This window comes from Pantherophis guttatus, chromosome 1 (genome assembly GCF_059756535.1).
Source record: "Pantherophis guttatus breed Tessera chromosome 1, ASM5975653v1, whole genome shotgun sequence".
In the NCBI taxonomy this organism is placed as follows: Eukaryota; Metazoa; Chordata; class Lepidosauria; order Squamata; family Colubridae; genus Pantherophis; species Pantherophis guttatus.
Window position 1 is genome coordinate 9,454,622 of NC_142063.1, and position 17,609 is coordinate 9,472,230.

The 17,609-nt window shown below is 47.6% G+C and overlaps 1 protein-coding gene across 3 annotated transcripts in view; it reads left to right on the forward strand.

Annotated features, from left to right (window-relative positions):
* The window catches only part of SEMA6B (semaphorin 6B), a 207,440-nt gene extending 193,199 nt beyond the window's left edge, over positions 1-14,241 (forward strand). For all 3 annotated transcript variants that reach the window (XM_060681688.2, XM_060681685.2, XM_060681687.2), the window contains exons 13-17: positions 4,027-4,221; positions 5,187-5,327; positions 10,135-10,212; positions 11,262-11,320; positions 12,644-14,241. In XM_060681688.2, coding sequence (XP_060537671.1) covers positions 4,027-4,221; positions 5,187-5,327; positions 10,135-10,212; positions 11,262-11,320; positions 12,644-13,629 — 1,459 coding nt within the window. In that variant the 3' untranslated portion in view covers positions 13,630-14,241. The remainder of the gene's footprint in view (positions 1-4,026; positions 4,222-5,186; positions 5,328-10,134; positions 10,213-11,261; positions 11,321-12,643) is intronic.
* The last annotated feature ends 3,368 nt before the right edge of the window (positions 14,242-17,609 follow it).

Sequence of the window (17,609 nt, forward strand, 5' to 3'; positions counted from 1 at the left end):
GAGGGAGGGAAGAAGGGAGGAAGGAAGGAGGGAGTGGGAAGGAGGGAGGGAGGAAGGAAAAAAGGAAGGAAAGGAGGAAAGGAGAGAGGGAGGAAGAAGGGAAGGAAAGTAAGAAAGGAAGGAAGGAAGGACAAATCACGGTCGTAAATCGAGGACTCCCTGTAAATAAAGCACGAAATGCAAATGAATAAACCCCCTCCTCCCCTGCTTTTCATGGGAGCGAGCTCTCTCCCTTCAGGGGGCTTCGCGGTGTAAGTTTCAGCCAATTAAGCCGTGGCATCTGCTCCGATTTGCAAGCGAGGGAGACGAGGCGGCCGGAGGGCATCGAAACCGTTTGAAGCAGGATTAAGTTTGCACGGAAACCGAAGGAGGCCTCTTCCGAAAGGCGCCTCTGACGTTTCCAAAATGAGCCTTCCTGATTAACCAGGTTAATCTCGGTTTACCGCAACGACCTTTCCTCACACCCGGCAGGGGTTTCATTAGGGGGCTTCCCAGATGTCTGCCTACAAAGGCTTCGGCTCCTTTCTGTAGGACATGTAGCAACATCTGGAAATCCAGAGGCCGTCCCCTCGGCAAGGCCTCACGTCGTCCTCAATTTAAGACCGTGACGGAGCCCCAAATTTTCATTGTAAGCGAGACGGCGGCGAAGCGAATTGTGCCCCGTTTCACGCCGCGTTCACGTCCGTCTCTCGCCACAGTTGGTAACCGAATCCACTGCCGTCGTTCAGTTAGGAACACGGTTGTTAAGCGAATCAGGTTTTTCCGTCGACTTGGCTTGTCGGAAGGTCGCAGAAGGGGATCGCGTGACCCCCCTTTTACAACGAGTCTGTTGCAAAACTCTCATAAGCGTGAGCCAGTTGCCAAGCGTTTGAATTTTTGATCAGGGGACCCTGGGGAATGCTGCGACGGTTGTTAAGTGTGAAAAACAGTCCTCGGTTCCTTTTTTTCAATTCCATCCAGGAGCAGGCTGCTGGAGGTTCGTAGGGGTTCGGGAGAACCTCTAGCTAAGATTCTGTGCAGTTCGGAGAACGACCTAATCCCACTTGTGGCTGGCCCCACCCCGCCCACCCTGCCCCCACTCCTCCCAGGAGTCCCCACGCGGCCTGTTTTAGATGCAAGTAATTGCAGGGCACGCACGGAAGCTCGGGGAGGGCAAAAAATGGGCGTACTGGAAGTTCAGAGGTCATCCAGACCCTGGGGAGGTTGTTTTCGCCCTCTCGGAGGCTCAGGAAAAGCCTCCGGAGCCTGGGGAGGGCTAAAACACCCCACCCACCCCCGCCGTGGTGCAGGAGGCTGACTAGCTCACGCCCACCATGGCCACGCCTACCCAGCAACCGGGCAGAGAACCCCCTTGCTAAAATTTTTGAAGCCCACCCCTGGTTCCGTCACTAAACGAACGGTTGTAAGTCGAGGATTTACCTGTACGCAGATCTCGGCACAATTCTCTTCCCAGGCAGGTGGAGGAGACCGGGGAAATGCTCGCTTCTGTTAATTTCCTCCCCGTCTCAGCCAAGACCGTCTGGATCTAATTAAATCTGTCTTAATTGCTGTTTTATGTGAAATTAATCAAGCATTATTTCTGTCGTCTTGCAAAAATTGCACACCAGGAGATGGCATGATTGGGGGGGGAGGGGAGAGACGGGGGGGTTGAATTGTTCCATGCACGCGAGTTGGCTGTTTTACAACGGCGCGTAGGACAATTTGTGTGTGTTGTCCCTGTGCGTGTGTAACAACAACCTGTGGCCCTTGCCAAAAAAAAAAAAAACTTACCTCATTTTGCAGCTGTACACAGTTAGTTCTCGACAGTCGTTAAGCGAATCGGGCTTCTCCCCCTTGCCTTGACTTGTCAGAAGGTCGCAAAAGGGGATTTTGTGAGACACACACACACACACACCCGGGACACTGCAACCGTCGTAAATGGGAGCAAAGGCCAGGGACAGTTGAGAAGCCAATGGTGGAATTCACACAAACTCCCAAGTCCTAATGGGATTAAACCGGCCTCAACGGAGGAACAGGTAGTCCTCGGCTTACGACCGCCACGGAGCCCAAAATTTAGGTAGCTCAGTGAGAAATTTATGAAGCTTTGCCCCGTTTGCCGACTTTTCTTGCCCCCTTGGTCAAGCGAATCACGGCAGCGGTTAAGTTAGTAAGACGGTCGTTAAGTGAATCGTGGTTCCCCCCCCTTGATTTTGCTCGTCAGAAGGTCGCAAAACGGGATTGCGTGACACCCCCCTCACGAGACACTGCAACCGTCGTAAATGTGAGTCCGTGCTCAAGCATCCGAATGTAAATCAGGTGACTGCAACGGTCGTACGCGTGAAAAATGGACGTAAGTCACTTTTTTTTTCAGTGCCGTTGTAGCTTTGAATGGTCACAAAAGTGAACTGTTGTAAGTCGAGGACTTACCTGTTTAAGGGCCGCTCCTTTAATTCTGGTTGTTTCAAGGCATGCTGGCTGGGGAATTCTGGGAGTTGAAGTCCATCCGTTTTAAAGTCACTAAAATTGAGAAATTCTGACTTTAGGGCTCTACCAACCGTGACTGAAAGCAGATACAACCTGCGATTTGGGTACAGTGATGTTTGAACGACTCTAGTACAGGTGGTCCTCGACTTACGACAGTTCGTTTAGTGACCGTTCCAAGTTACAATATCACTGAAAAAAGTGACTTATGACCACTTTTCACGGTTTCAACGGAGGCTACATCCCCGTGGTCACGTGATCAAAATTTCTGACTCATAGGCATGACGTTCGCGAAGTCCTGGGTGTGTGTGTGTGTGTGTGTGTGTGTGTGTGTGTGTGTGTCACGCGATCCCCCTTTTGCGACCTTCTGACAGCCAAAGTCAATGGGGGAAACCAGATTCATTGAATGGCCACGATTACTAACTTATCAGCGGCAGCGTTTCGCTCCACAACGGTGGCAAGGAAGATCGTAAAATGGAGCAAAATCTCACGGAACGAATGTCTCGCGTTTACCTCAGACATTTTGGGCTCACTGGCGGTCATACACCGAGTTTCTTTCTTGTACCAGATGTATACAGGGGTGGGCTGCGATTCGGGTATAGTGATGCTTGAACAACTCTAGTACAGGTGGTCCTCAACTTGCGACAGTTCGTTTAGTGACCGTTCCAAGTTACATCGCTGAAAAAAGTGACTTACGACCACTTTTCATGGTTTCAACCGTGGCAACATCCCCGTGGTCACGTGGTGGACATTCAGATGCTTGACCACCGACTCACATTTACGACGGTTGCGGTGTCCTGGGGGAGGGGTGTCACGCGATCCCCTTTTGCGACCTTCTAATCGGTAAAGTCAAAAGGGAGACCAGATTCGTTTAACAACCATGTTCACTTAACCGGCGTGGCGAGGAAAGTCGTAACATGGGCGGCAAAACCCACTTAACCAACTTCTCGCTTAACCACAGAGATTTGGGGGCTCCGTTGTGGTTGTATGTCGAGGACTACCTGTACCTTACAGGGGTGTCGATGTGGCTCCTCCCTCCAACATCTGGGCCCCGCCCACAATTGTCTCCACTGTCTTCACATGCAAATTTCTTAAGTGAGTTTTGCCCTGTTTTACGACCTTTCTCACCAGCGTTGCTGAATGAATCACTGCTCCTAACACGGTTATTAAGTGAATCCAGCTACTCCGTGGACTTTCCTTGTCCCAAAGGTTGCAAAAGGGAACCAAGTGACCCCCAGGACGCTATTAAGGTCACAAATACGAGCCAGTTGCCAAGCGTCTGAATTTTGATCCTGTGCCCCTGGGATGCAGCCGCGGTCGTAAGTGCGAAAAATGGTCCTAAGTCACTTTTTTCCATGCCGTGGTGACTTTGGTCACTAAACGAATGGTTGTAAGTCGAGGACTACTTTTATTTCTAAACAAGAATTAAGGTGGGATCAAAAATGTTTTAAAATAATCTGGCATGCTAAAAATAAATGGACATTATTTAAAATTATTATTATTTTAAATCATAAGTGCGTCAGTTCTGAATCCGGCCGATTAACCTTCCATCCTTTCCCGGAAAAGGTACCAACTCCGGAAGATTGTGGTGGACAACGCAGCCGGACCGGGTCGGAATTACACCGTCGTCTTTCTGGGCTCCGATTCGGGAACCGTCCTGAAATTCCTCATCCGCGCCAACCTCAGCGCCAGCTCGTCTCCCGCCCGAGCCAGTAGCCACAGCTTGCTGCTGGAGGAATTTGAGACCTACCCCAGTGACAAGTGAGTCGAAACCGACAAACACACTTGTGCAAACAAACCACAGAGACATACACACCAGTGGTGGGTTTCAAATTTTTTTAACTACCGGTTCTGTGGGTGTGGCTTGATGGGCGTGGCATGGCTTGGTGGGCGTGGCAGCAGAAAGATACTGCAAAATCTCCATTCCTACCCCACTCCAGGGGAAGAACACTGCAAAATCCCCATTTCCTCCCGATCAGCTGGGACTCGGGAGGCAGAGAATAAGATGGGGGCGGGGCCAGTCAGAATTTTTACTACCGGTTCTCCGAACGACTCAAAATTTCCGCTACTGGTTCGCCAGAACTGGTCAGAACCTGCTGAAACCCACCTCTGATACACACCCCTTCGTTTTTCAAAGTTGAAAAGCAAGAAGGCTTCATTCCAGCTGGGGAATTCTGGGAGTTGAAGTCCACTCATCCCAGCTGGAGAATTCTGGGAGTTGAAATCCACCTATGATGACTGAGGAATTCTGGAAATTTTTAAATTTTGTTTTGTTTTATATTTTATTTTATTTATTATTTTGTTTTGCTTTGGTTTATATTTTATTGTTTTATTTTATTTTGTTTTGTTTTGTTTTGTTTATTATTTTATTTATTATTTTATTATTTTATTTTTGATTTTGATTTTGATTTTTAGAGCTGTCCATCTTAAAACAGAAGTCAGGGAGTTTCCCAAAAACATTTTTCATGTTTGTCTACCATTTTTTCCCCCCTTGTTTTTCACATTTTTATTTGTAAATCCGCCGCCATTGTTCCTCCCCCTCCCCATTCCCGGAGTTGTTAGGCATTGGGTGGCATATACATTATACAAATAACAACAACAATAATAATCCCCTAGGTCTTTGGGAAGGACTCAATGGAAGGATGGATACACATGCCGAGTGCCGACTAAACATCCGGCTGATTCTGCAACCCGCCGTACTCATCCTCCCCTTCCTCTTTTCCCAGGTGCGGGAAGGACGCAACAGGTGAACGGAAACTGCTGAGCATGGAGCTGGATAAGGCTACGGGATCACTGCTGCTGGCCTTCCCCCCCTGCGTCGTGCGGGCCCCCGTGGCCAGGTGCCACCAGCATTCCACGTGTATGAAGTGAGTCCGCACTTTTGCTTCTGCTGAACTGGGGGTATCACTCAATCCGTGTCCTGCTTTAGGCATGAAAATCAGCTGGTTGACTTTAGGCTCATCACTGGGAGACGGTGAGTTCTAGGCATGAAAGCTGGCACAGTGACTTCCAGCCAATTGCTAGGAGATTGTGAGTTCTAGTTCCATCATAGGTATGATAGTTGGCTGGGTGACTTTTGACCAGTCACTAGGAGACTGTGAGTTCTAGTTCCACCTTAGATATGAAAGCCGGCTGGGTAATTTTCAGCCAGTCACTAGGAGATTGTGAGTTTTAGTTCATTCTTATGTATGAAAGCGGGCTGGTATGACTTTGGGCCAATCACTAGGAGACGGTGAGTTCTAGTTCCATCTTACTTATGAAAGCCAGCATGGTGACTTTCAGCCAGTTGCTAGAAGATGGTGAGTTCTAGTTCATTCTTAGGTATGAAAGCGGGCTGGTGAGTTTGGGCCAATCATTAGGAGATGGTGAGTTCTAGTTCCATTTTTGATATAAAAGCCAGCACGGTGACTTTGGGCCAATCACTAGGAGACGGTGAGCTCTAGTTCATTCTTAGGTATGAAAGCCAGCATGGTGACTTTCAGCCAGTCACTAGGAGATGGTGAGTTCTAGTTCCATCTTAGGTATAAAAGCCAGCACAGTGACTTTGGGCCAATCACTAGGAGACGGTGAGTTCTAGTTCCATCTTACGTATGAAAGCCAGCATGGTGACTTTCAGCCAGTAACTAGGAGACGGTGAGTTCTAGTTCGTTCTTAGGTATGAAAGTCGGCTGGTGAGTTTGGGCCAATCATTAGGAGATGGTGAGTTCTAGTTCCATCTTAGGTATGAAAGCCAGCACGGTGACTTTGGGCCAATCACCGGGAGACAGTGAGTTCTAGTTCTGCCTTAAGCCCACCCATCTTCAAGTCGTCCACGTGGAGAAACACTGATGTACTGGGAAAGTAACACAGGCACATAAACCACAAATCTGAACGATCCTAAAATTAAGATATTCTGTTACGTCATTAGAAGTTCTCCATATGATGAGATATTTTATCTCCTTTTCCTAAGCAACATCCATAAACCTGTTTGGTTTCGAGCAAAAAAAAAAAAGAAAAGGAAAGAAAGAAATGCTTGGTTAGCACTCTTCGAATCATTAAAAGGAAACTGTAGGTAATAAATAATGCATGAAGTCAATACTGTACCATAAATTATACATCAAATTTTAAAAAAATAAATAAATAAATAAATAAAAGGACTTTGAAGCTCCAATTTTCGATGCGGCACAAATTGCGGGTATAAAATTGTAGCCCTAGAAGGGTTTCCAATTAAAATGCCAGGTCAAATCTCATTTTTTAAATAGAAGGTTATTCTATTCTGAACATCCACATTTAGTTAGCCAGAGAAAGGTCAAAAGACTTTTCCAATAAAAGGCACGTAAAATCCTTGCAGCCATTAATATAAACAACACCAGTTCTGTATATTTGGTATTTTAGTTCCTTCCTCTCTCCTTCCTTCCTTCCTTCCTTCCTTCCTTCCTTCCTTCCTTCCTCCCTTTCCTTCCCTTCCCTTCCCTTCCCTTCCCTTCCCTTCCTTTCCTCCTCCCTTCTTCCTATCCCTTGTTTCTTTTTCCTTCCTTCCCTATCCTTCTCCCCTCCCTTCCTTTCTTCATTCCTCCCTTCTTTCCTTCCCTTCCTTTTCTTTCTCCTCCCTCCCTCCCTTTCTTTCCTTTCTCTTCCTTTCCTCCCTCCCTTCTTTCCTTTCTCGCTTCCCTCCCTCCTTATCGTTCCTTCCCTCCTTCCTTCTTTCTCCCTTCCTCAATTTCTCTTCTTCTTCCTCCCTCCATCATCCCTCCCTTCCTTTCCTCCTCCCTTCCATCCTATCCCTTGTTTCCTTTTCCTTCCTTCCCTATCCTTCTTGCCTCCCTTTCTTCTTCATTCCTTCCTTTTTTCCTTACTTCCTTCCCTTCCTTTTCTTTCTCCTCCCTCCCTTTCTTTCCTTTCTCTTCCTTTCCTCTCTCCTTTCTTTCCTTTCTCACTTCTGTCCCTCCTTATCGTTCCTTCCTTCCTTCCTCCCTCACCCTCCTCCTCCTTTCTTTCTTTCCTTCCTTCCTTCCTTCTTTCCTTCCTCCCTCCCTCACCCTCCTCCTTTCCTTCCTTCTTTCCTTCCTTCCTTCATGCCTCACCCTCCCTTCCTTCTTTCCTTCCTTTCCTCCCTCCCTCCCTTCTTCCCCTTCCCCTCCTTCTTTCTTTCCTTCCTACCTTCCTTTCTCCTTCTGTCCCTCACCTCCTCCCTTCCTTCTTTCCTTCCTTCCTTCATGCCTCACCCTCCCTTCCTTCTTTCCTTCCTTTCCTCCCTCCCTCCCTTCTTCCCCTTCCCCTCCTTCTTTCTTTCCTTCCTACCTTCCTTTCTCCTTCTGTCCCTCACCTCCTCCCTTCCTTCTTTCCTTCCTCCCTCCCATCCTCCCTTCCTTCCTACCTCTGTCCCTCACCCCCTCCCTAACCACTATCCTACCCCACCGTTGCATTTCCAGCCTTTGGTCCTTTGGTCACATGACCCTGATTGACGGCATCTTTGCCAACACCTGGCCTTTACTTCCGCTTCTTGGCAAAACCACCCCAATGGCTTCATCTAACAACCACCCCTCCTAAACCTCATAAAATCGCTCACAGGACGACCCGCTTTTTGACCCTCACAAGATTCGACGTCGTAAAGTCGAGGATCCCCTGTACTACCGCTGTCCTCCCACAAAGAACATTTTTGGCTCAGTTTCACAGCCCTTCTCGCCAACTGATGCTCCTTGGCCACGTTCCCTCAATGCCACATTTCAGGGAGGCGGTCAGCGGCCTCGCACATCCGTCTCTGACGTTCTTGGACCAATTATCGGGGAACGCTGCCGGCTCTGGCGACCGCGAAGGCACCTTTGCTTCGTTCATCACTCACCACGGCAGCCTTTTCCCTCCCTCGGCTGTCCTGGCAACGTTTCTGCACTTAATTACCAGCTATGAAAATCCTGTTATTCACCGGTTCTCTCGGCTGAAATGCCTGATCCCTGGACAAGGACTGGCAATAAAATCAAGGATACAGCCAAAAGGCAGGCTCTTCAAAATCCGAAATAAACATAAAATGCAAATGCTGCAGAGCAGAAGGTCAAAGATCCCAGGGTTGCGGCTTTTTTTGGATTAGCAGATGGAGCAGAATCCGGACGGAGTTCCTCGGATTCTTGCCATGAATGTTGGACGTTGCGTTTGGAAATTGGGAGGGAAAAAAAGGGGAATGCTTTTTGGGACATGCACGCCATTCCTGTATTGAATTCTCTCAAAGCCATAAACTCCATTTAAACCCAAAAGGGATTTTTCTTTCCCTGCAGATTTGAGGAAAATAACCAGAAAATGTCACTCCACCCAGAAAGTCACGGATTCCGATTTGCATCTCTTGAGCATAGGATGTTTGCAGAATCGGAGTTTTGAGAGTAAAAATAGTCCTTAGCTTACAACAGTTCATTTAGTGATGGTGATCACTGCGGTGATTCACTCAACAACTGCGGCAAAAAAGGATGTAAAATGGAACAAAATTCACTTGTGAAATGTTTCACTTAGAAACAGAAATTTGGACTCAATTGTGGTCATAAGTCCAAGGACTATCTGTACAGGAGAGATAACAAAGAGATAAGAGATAGACATGTTTGATAGATGATAGATAGATAATAGATAGATGAGAGAGAGAGAGAGAGAAGAGAGAGAGAAATAATAAATAATAGATGATAGGTAGGTAGGTAGGTAGGTAGGTAGGTAGGTAGGTAGGTAGATAGATAGATAGATAGATAGATAGATAGATAGATAGATAGATAGATAGATAGGATATATAGAGAGAGATAAAGAGAAATAGATAGACATGTTTGATAGATGATAGATAGATGAGAGATGAGAGAGATAATAGAGAGAGAGATAATAGATAGATAGATAGATAGATAGATAGATAGATAGATAGATAGATAGATAGATAGATAGATGCTAGAGAGGTAGAGATAGCTAGGATGGATATAGATTGATGATAGATAATGTAGAGAGAGATGATAGAGATAATAGAAAAATGATAGATAGATAGATAGATAGATAGATAGATAGATAGATAGATAGATAGATGATAGAGAGATAAATAGCTAGGATATATAGATCGATGATAGATAATGTAGAGATAGATAGATAGACAGATAGATAGATAGATAATAGATAGATAATAAAGAGAATGGTAGATAGATGATATATATATATATATATATATATAGAGAGAGAGAGAGAGAGAGATGACAGATGATAGAGAGAGATAATGGATAATAAGATAGACAGCTAGATGATAGACAGCTAGATGATAGATAAATAAAATAAACAAAACAACAAATAAATAAAATAAAATATGAAATAAAACAAACCAACAAAATCAAACGAATAATGATAAATAGCATAACATAAAAATGAAGTGAAATAATGAAATAAAACAGTTGAGCCATCCGCAGCTCATTACAAGGTCTTCCATCAACGCTGCCAGGGTGATATTTGATGGAGAAGCCTGGCATTCTGCCCTCACAGACCGGAACCGAAGGCCATCTTGCAAAGTTGCAAAGCCTCAAAGTCTGTTTGAGAGGATCCTTGCCCAAGCGGGGTGGGGGGTGGGGGGAGGTCGGGGAGAGGGGTTGTGGGGAAGAGGGGCTTTGACAGACGTTCGAGTTTGATCTCTTCCTCCATCTGGGTTCCAGTCACCTCCTCATTACGTCTCGTTTGTCTTCTGTCGTTCAGGAATTGTTTGGCCAGCAACGATCCGTACTGTGGCTGGACGCCTGAAGGGTCTTGTATTTTTGTGGAACGCAACACCAGGTAATCTGAGGATTTGGAGGGCCTTGCTATGGGGCAGTCCTCCTCCTCCTCCTCCTCCTCCTCCTCCTCCTCCTCCCAACAAACCCCACCCCCTTCTAGCACTGAAGATGTTTCCTAGCTGAGCCGTGAAACGTCTGTCAGAAAACAACCAAGTTCAGAGAGCACCAAGGACCCCACGGTCCTCCTCCTCCTCCTCCTCCTCCTCCTCCTCCTCCTCCTCCTCCCAACAAACCCCACTCCCTCCTAGACTGATGATGTTCCCTAGTTGGGTCATGAAACGTCTCCCCGAAAACAACCAAGCTCAGAGAGCACCAAGGACCCCCTCATGTCAACCCCGAGCTACAAATATTCTCCTTTATTGATATATTAAGAGCTTTTATACAATTCTACGGTTTCCGTTGTAAACTGTTCAGAGGCAATGCAGCTGAGAGTAATGTGAATGATGTAGGAATAGTACAGGGTCAGCTATATGAACACTGGAGGACCCTCTTTATTCACATTATTATAAGAAAGAAATGTGCTTGTTTAGAGATTACACTAAGTCAGCTAAATTCCATTCTTGGTAATATATATCTTCTGAGGGGCCTAGCTGTCAAGGATGCAAGGACATCCATCTGAAACAAAAAAGTTACTTATTATCCAAAGCAGCCATGAATCTACGCATCAGCAATCACAGAACTGAGGAAGGTTGTTTAGCTAAGATAATCTTATGAACTAGAAAATAACGAAGGAATTTAGTAATTAGAAAGTGTCAATTATAATGTAACAAATGTACGTTAACCATATATGGAAAACTGCTGTGCTCACAAAATCCTTTGCCTTGGAGATGTATAAAAGCAGTTGCATCAGAGCTCTTCTGGGTTCAGAATTGCAGATACAAATCTGGTTCTGAAACTGCGCAATAAACTGTCTCTGGCTGACCCAGGAATGTTGTTTGGTCCCATCATTCCATAACCAGAGGGGTGGCATAGAAATACGATAAATAAGTAAAATTAAAAAATAAATAAATGTCATTAAACATTTCCAATTCCCTCTCCGTGAATTTACAGGCTGGCGTTTGAACAAGATATCGGTGGCATCAAGACCTCTTACCTCGGTGACTGTGAAGGTGAGCACCACTCTACAAGTCAAGTCTACCAGTTTTTGCTGAGTCAGCCTGTTTCGGATTTTTTTTTTTTTTTTTAGTTCAGTTCCTGGAGATCTGAGATTAACTGCCTAACCCTGATAGAAAGCCAGACTGACTGACAAACAAGCCATCTTCAGCTAGAGACTATAAATCATCCATTTCATTTTAATTTTGTTTGTTTATCCAATTTATTGGCCCGACCATCTTACCTCAGGATAACGCTGGGCGGCGTACAATATTAAAAAAAAATAGAACTGCAGATAGTCCTTGAGTTCCAACCGTTTGTTTAGTGACCATTCAAAGTTAGAACGGCACTAAGAATTGACTTACACCCATTTTTCACACTTACGACCGCTGGAGCATGGTCGCAGGCTCAAAATTCAGAGGCTTGGCAATGGACTCGTATTTATGACGGTCGCAGTGTCCCGGGGGAGGGGGGGATGTCACGTGATCCCCTTTTGTGACCTTCTGACGAGCAAAGTCAATGGGGAAGCCAGCTTCGCTTAAAGACCCTGTGACTAAATTAACAACTGAAGTAATTCACTTAACAAATGTTGCAAAAAAAAAAAAGGTCGTAAAATGAGGCAAAATTCACTTAAATGTCTCACTTAGCAACCTAAATTTTGGGCTCGATTCTGGTCATACACTGAGGACGAGCAAAGTCAACAGGGAAGCCAGCTTCGCTTAACGACCCTGTGACTAAATTAACAACTGAAGTGATTCACTTAACAAATGTTGCAAAAAAAAAAAGGTCGTAAAATGAGGCAAAATTCACTTAAATGTCTCAATTAGCAACCTAAATTTTGGGCTCGATTCTGGTCATACACTGAGGACCATCTGTATGTAAATAAAATACTAGCAAAGTAGTATTTATTCCGCAAAATTCTTAGGCTATGTTTGTCAGTCATACCTCGGTCAATTTTATTTTATTTTATTTCTATTTGTTATATGTTGATTCAATTTATTTTACTGAAGAGGAGGACTAGGGGTGATGCGATAACCGTCTTCCAATATTGGAGGGGCTGTCACAAAGAAGAGAGGGTTGACCTATTCTCCAAAGCACCTGAGGGCAGGACAAGAAGAGAGGTCAAACCTAGAACTTAGAAAAAATTTCCTGACAGTGAGAACAATTAATCAGTGGAACAGCTTGCCACCAGAAGTTGGTTAAAAACACTGGAGGTTTTTAAGAAGAGATTGGACAACCATTTGTCCAGAATGATGCAGGGTCTCCTGCTCGAGCAGAGGGTTGGACTAGAAGACCTCCAAGGCCCCTTCCAACCCTGTTATTCTATGTTATTCCTACAGGCCTGGTGACGGAAAGCTTTGTGGATGAACCTAACGGGCTGGTGTCTGTCAACTTGCTGGTCATCTCTTCTGTGGCGGCCTTTGTCATCGGAGCGGTGATCTCGGGCTTTAGCGTGTGCTGGTTCATCGGACATCGAGACCGTAAGGAACTGGCCCGCCGCAGAGACAAGGAAAACATCCTCGCGCATGGCGAATCCGTGGTCAGCGTCAGCCGGCTGGGAGATCGGCGCTCCCGGGGACCTGGTGGCCAACCGGAGAACTTGTTGGCTCCACTCATGCAGAACGGGTGGCCCAAAGGACTGATTAAGATGGGCCAGCATGACCTCGATTCAGGGGTACTCCCCACTCCGGAGCAGACCCCCTTGCAACAAAAGCGGTACCCCAAGCCGTGCAGCTGGGAATACAGTCACAATCTCATCAACGCTTCCCTGCGCGGAGGAGAACCGCCATCCTCGGTTATCCTTCTCCACGCGGGACATACCCCGGTGCCGTCGCACCTGAGTTCCGGACGAGTCATCCCCATTTCCTGCCAGTCCGTGTTGATGGACCAAGAACTGGACAGCGAAGGAGCAGACCTCTCGCTAGACATGCGTTATCTCCCGGTTAGCGGTGGCGAGGGACCGAGAAGTATCCAATCACATCCAGGCCCGCTGACCCATCGACCTTGCGGGACTCGGAGCTCGTACGGCAGCGAGCTGCCGATCACGCCGCACGACAGCCCGGATCGGCGGCGGGTTGTATCCGCTCCAACCGGGGACACAGGCAATCAGTGGAATCCCGAGAAGCTGAACTTCAATAGTAACAGCACGGGCAGCAAAGGAAGCGCTCACCTCAGGCGCACCCACACGTTCAACAGCGGGGAAGGTCAGACCACCCACGCCCGAGCCCAGCGGACATCGACGCCGGGACCTCATCACACCCTCACAGACTACAGTCATCTCTTGAAATACAGTGGCGCAGAGAGGACTCCGTCTTCGGTCAAATAGGGCTGGTCAGGGTTGTGTGGCTTGGCTTGGTAACCTTCTTCCTCACACGAGGGGTGGGGTTTTGCTGCAGAGAGGAAGAGGAAGAGGAGGAGGAGGAGGAGGAAGAGCAAAGCAGGAAAACGACAGTGAGAGATGCTTGATTCCCCCGTAAGTGGTCTGGAGGGACCGGAATGCCCCACTTCCCAAGCGTTCCAGATCTGCGCGAGATACAAAAAAAAAGGAGGTTCTTTTCTTCGTGTGTGTATGTGTGTTTTTGGGGTTCTCTTCATCCTGGCGCTTCCTCATTGGATTCTTCCTTGCCTTTGCAAAACTCCTCCTCCTCCCTGAGGGGGTGGGCAGGCAGGGGCAGGCCCGGGCACTGCCCCCACCCACCCGCGTGTGGGCAAAGGTACTGTCGGTAAGTCAGGAAGGAACAGCGATCGTGAAACGAGTTGCAACGATTATCTGCTGCTAAGGAAAAAAGGAACAGGACGGCTGCACAACGCATTGGGGGTGGCCCTCCTGGTTTCTTTACTCATTCTCTCTTCCCCACCCGCCTTTTATTTTTATTTTTGGCTCTGGAAGGGTGGGGGGGGTTCTGTTTCAGACTGTGAAAGAGTTCTCCGAAAATTACCATTGTCCGTTTTGTTTTTTCCTCTTCCTCTTTTTGACGTGGTCCCAGCGGGTCCCACACATGCCAACACGCACAGAAGTGAACCCCACTTCCTGAGCTCCTGCAGGGCTGCTGTTCCTCTCTAGGAACAAGAACTTTATGGGGAGAAGAGACCCCCCCGACTCCCCTTTTCCTTGGTGCTACATGTGGGTCCCACCACTGCAAAAGTTCGACTCCAGTCACACCAGCTCTGAGCACAGAAGTCCTGGGCATTCTACGGTCGGCGAAAAGGCTGATTGTGATGGGAGAGAAGTGGGTCAGGCTGGAAAATTCACCCTAGCTTTCAGCAGTCCCGGCTGGAAGCCCACCTTGAGTGGGTTTCCAGGTTTTTTAAAATGCCGTTTCTTACCGAGTCACTTGGGTTGAGTTCGCACAACATGCTAAAGCTGCCAATTCCTGAACTGTGCTTTAGAGAACGAAATTCTGGGTTTGCCCCACAGACAGAAAATAAACTAGCACAGCATAACTGTGTTATGTAAACCTTTTGGAAGCCGGAGGGTGCGCTGACCACTTGCTCTGATTCGAACAAGCTGTTTGTTGGACGGGTTTTATCAAACGACAAAGTGAGGCGGCGGAGGTACGCTGGTTTCATTCTGGGTTTCCAAAGGACCGTGACACTTTGGCAAGCCCTTTCCTGAGCCTTGGGGTGTCGGAGCCTGCAGCTCCTTGTCCTGTCTCTGCACTCCATGAAAGTTCCATGCGTTCCTTGGAAGTTCTGCACGGACTCCATGGAAGTGCATGCATGGACGTGCCGTGCACTTCATAAAAGTTCCATGCAACCTGTGGAAGTTCTGCGCACTCTGCGAAAGAACGTTCTATGCACTCCCCGAAAGTTCTGTGTGCTTCATGGAAGTTCCACGCACTCCGTGGAAGTTCTGTGCCCTTTGTGAAAGCTCCAGAACTGTGACATGGATGGAGTTATTTGGGGATGTTTTATAAACTGTGTGAGAGTTCTGTGCATTCTGTGGAAGTCACACACACTCCGTGGAAGTTCCATGCACCCCATGGCAATTCCATGCATTCCGTGGAAGTTTCATACACTCCGTGAAAGTTCCATACACTCCATGGCAATTCCATACACTCCATGGAAGTTCCATGCTCTCCATGGCAATTCCATACACTCCGTGGACGTTCCATATACCCCATGGCAGTTCCATACACTCTGTGGACGTCCCATACACTCCATGGCAATTCCATACACTCCATGGATGTTCCATACACTCCATGGCAATTCCATACACTCCGTGGATGTTCCATACACTCCATGGACGTCCCATACACTCCATGGCAATTCCATACACTCCATGGCAATTCCATACACTCCATGGACATCCCGTACACTCCATGGATGTCCCATACACTCCATGGCAATTCCATACACTCCATGGCAATTCCATACAATCTGTGGATGTTCCATACACTCCAGGGCAGTTCCATACACTCCATGGCAGTTCCATACACTCCATGGCAGTTCCATACACTCCATGGACATCCCATACACTCCATGTATGTCCCATACACTCCATGGCAATTCCATACACTCCATGGACGTCCCATACACTCCATGGATGTTCCATACACTCCATGGCAATTCCATACACTCCGTGGACGTTCCATATACTCCATGGCAATTCCATACACTCCGTGGAAGCTCCATGAGCTCTGTGGAAGATGCCTGCACTCCATGGAAATTCCATATACTCCGTGGACGTTCCATACAGTCCATGGCAATTCCATACACTCCGTGGACGTTCCATACAGTCCATGGCAATTCCATACACTCCGTGGATGTTCCATATACTCCATGGCAATTCCATACACTCCGTGGAAGCTCCATGAGCTCTGTGGAAGATGCCTGCACTCCATGGAAATTCCATATACTCCGTGGACGTTCCATACAGTCCATGGAAATTCCATATACTCCGTGGACGTTCCATACAGTCCATGGCAATTCCATACACTCCGTGGACGTTCCATACAGTCCATGGCAATTCCATACACTCCGTGGATGTTCCATAGAGTCCATGGCAATTCCATACACTCCGTGGAAGCTCCATGAGCTCTGTGGAAGTTGCATGCACTCCATGGAAGTCCCATGGAACCATGCCAGAACTGGCTTCCATGGAGTTCCTTGGGCAGACAGCATTGTCTTCTTTCCAGTTCTTCCATCTTCATTCTGAGATTTATTTATTTTTAAAGGAGACCTTGGCAGCTGCATACACGCGGAAGAAGCGATGCGCAGAACCAAGGCAGAAGAAGATCCACCATCTTCTCTTTGACAGTCACGAGGTCTTGCGTCCTGTACAGGAGTGCAGACTGTGTCCTTCCTTCCTTCCTTCCTTCCTTCCTTCCTTCCTTCCTTCCTTCCTTCCTTCCTTCCTTCCTGGAAGGCCACTTTGGTCATTCACACAACTTCTTTAATCATTCACGGGGCTTAACACATCTGAATCTCCAAAAGGAAACACGGAGGCGTGGACTTCACATGATGTGGTTGGACAAGGGCGGGAACCCCCACCCGCCTCAGTACATTCCCAAACCTCCGATAGCTAAGCCCCCGCCATAATTCTTGACGTGCACGCCCCGTTTCTTTCTCATTTGCAGTTGTATACATCCAAGGGTGGACTTCAAACATTTTAGCAAGGTTTTCTCTGCCCGGTTGCTGGGTGGGCGTGGCCTAGTCGGCCTCCTGCACCAGAGGGGGGTCATTTTTGTCCTCCCGGGCTCTGGAGGCTTTCCTCGAGCCTCCGGGAAGGTGAAAATGGCCTCCCCAGGCTCCAGAGGCCCTCTGTTCTTCACGAACCTCTGGTAGGCCCGTTTTTCACCCTCCCTAAGCTTCCGCATGTGCCTTGCACTTACCTGCATCCAAAATGGGCCATGTGGGGATTCTTGGGAGGGGTAGGGTGGGCGGGGCCAGCCAGGAGTCAGATTTGGGGGTTCTCCGAACTGCCCAGAATCTTAGCTAGAGGTTCTCCCGAATCCCCAACAGCCCACCCCTGTATACATCTGGTACAAGAAAGAAACTCGGTGTATGACCGCCATTGAGCCCAAAATGTCTGAGGTAAACGCGAGACATTCGTTCCGTGAGGTTTTGCTCCATTTTACGATCTTCCTTGCCACCGTTGTGGAGCGAAACGCTGCCGCTGATAAGTTATTATATCGTGGTTGTTCAATGAATCTGGTTTCCCCCATTGACTTTGGCTGTCAGAAGGTCGCAAAAGGGGGATCGCGTGACACACACACACACACCCCACGACTTCGCGAACGTCATGTCTATGAGTCAGAAATTTTGATCACGTGACCACGGGGATGTAGCCACCGCTGAAACCGT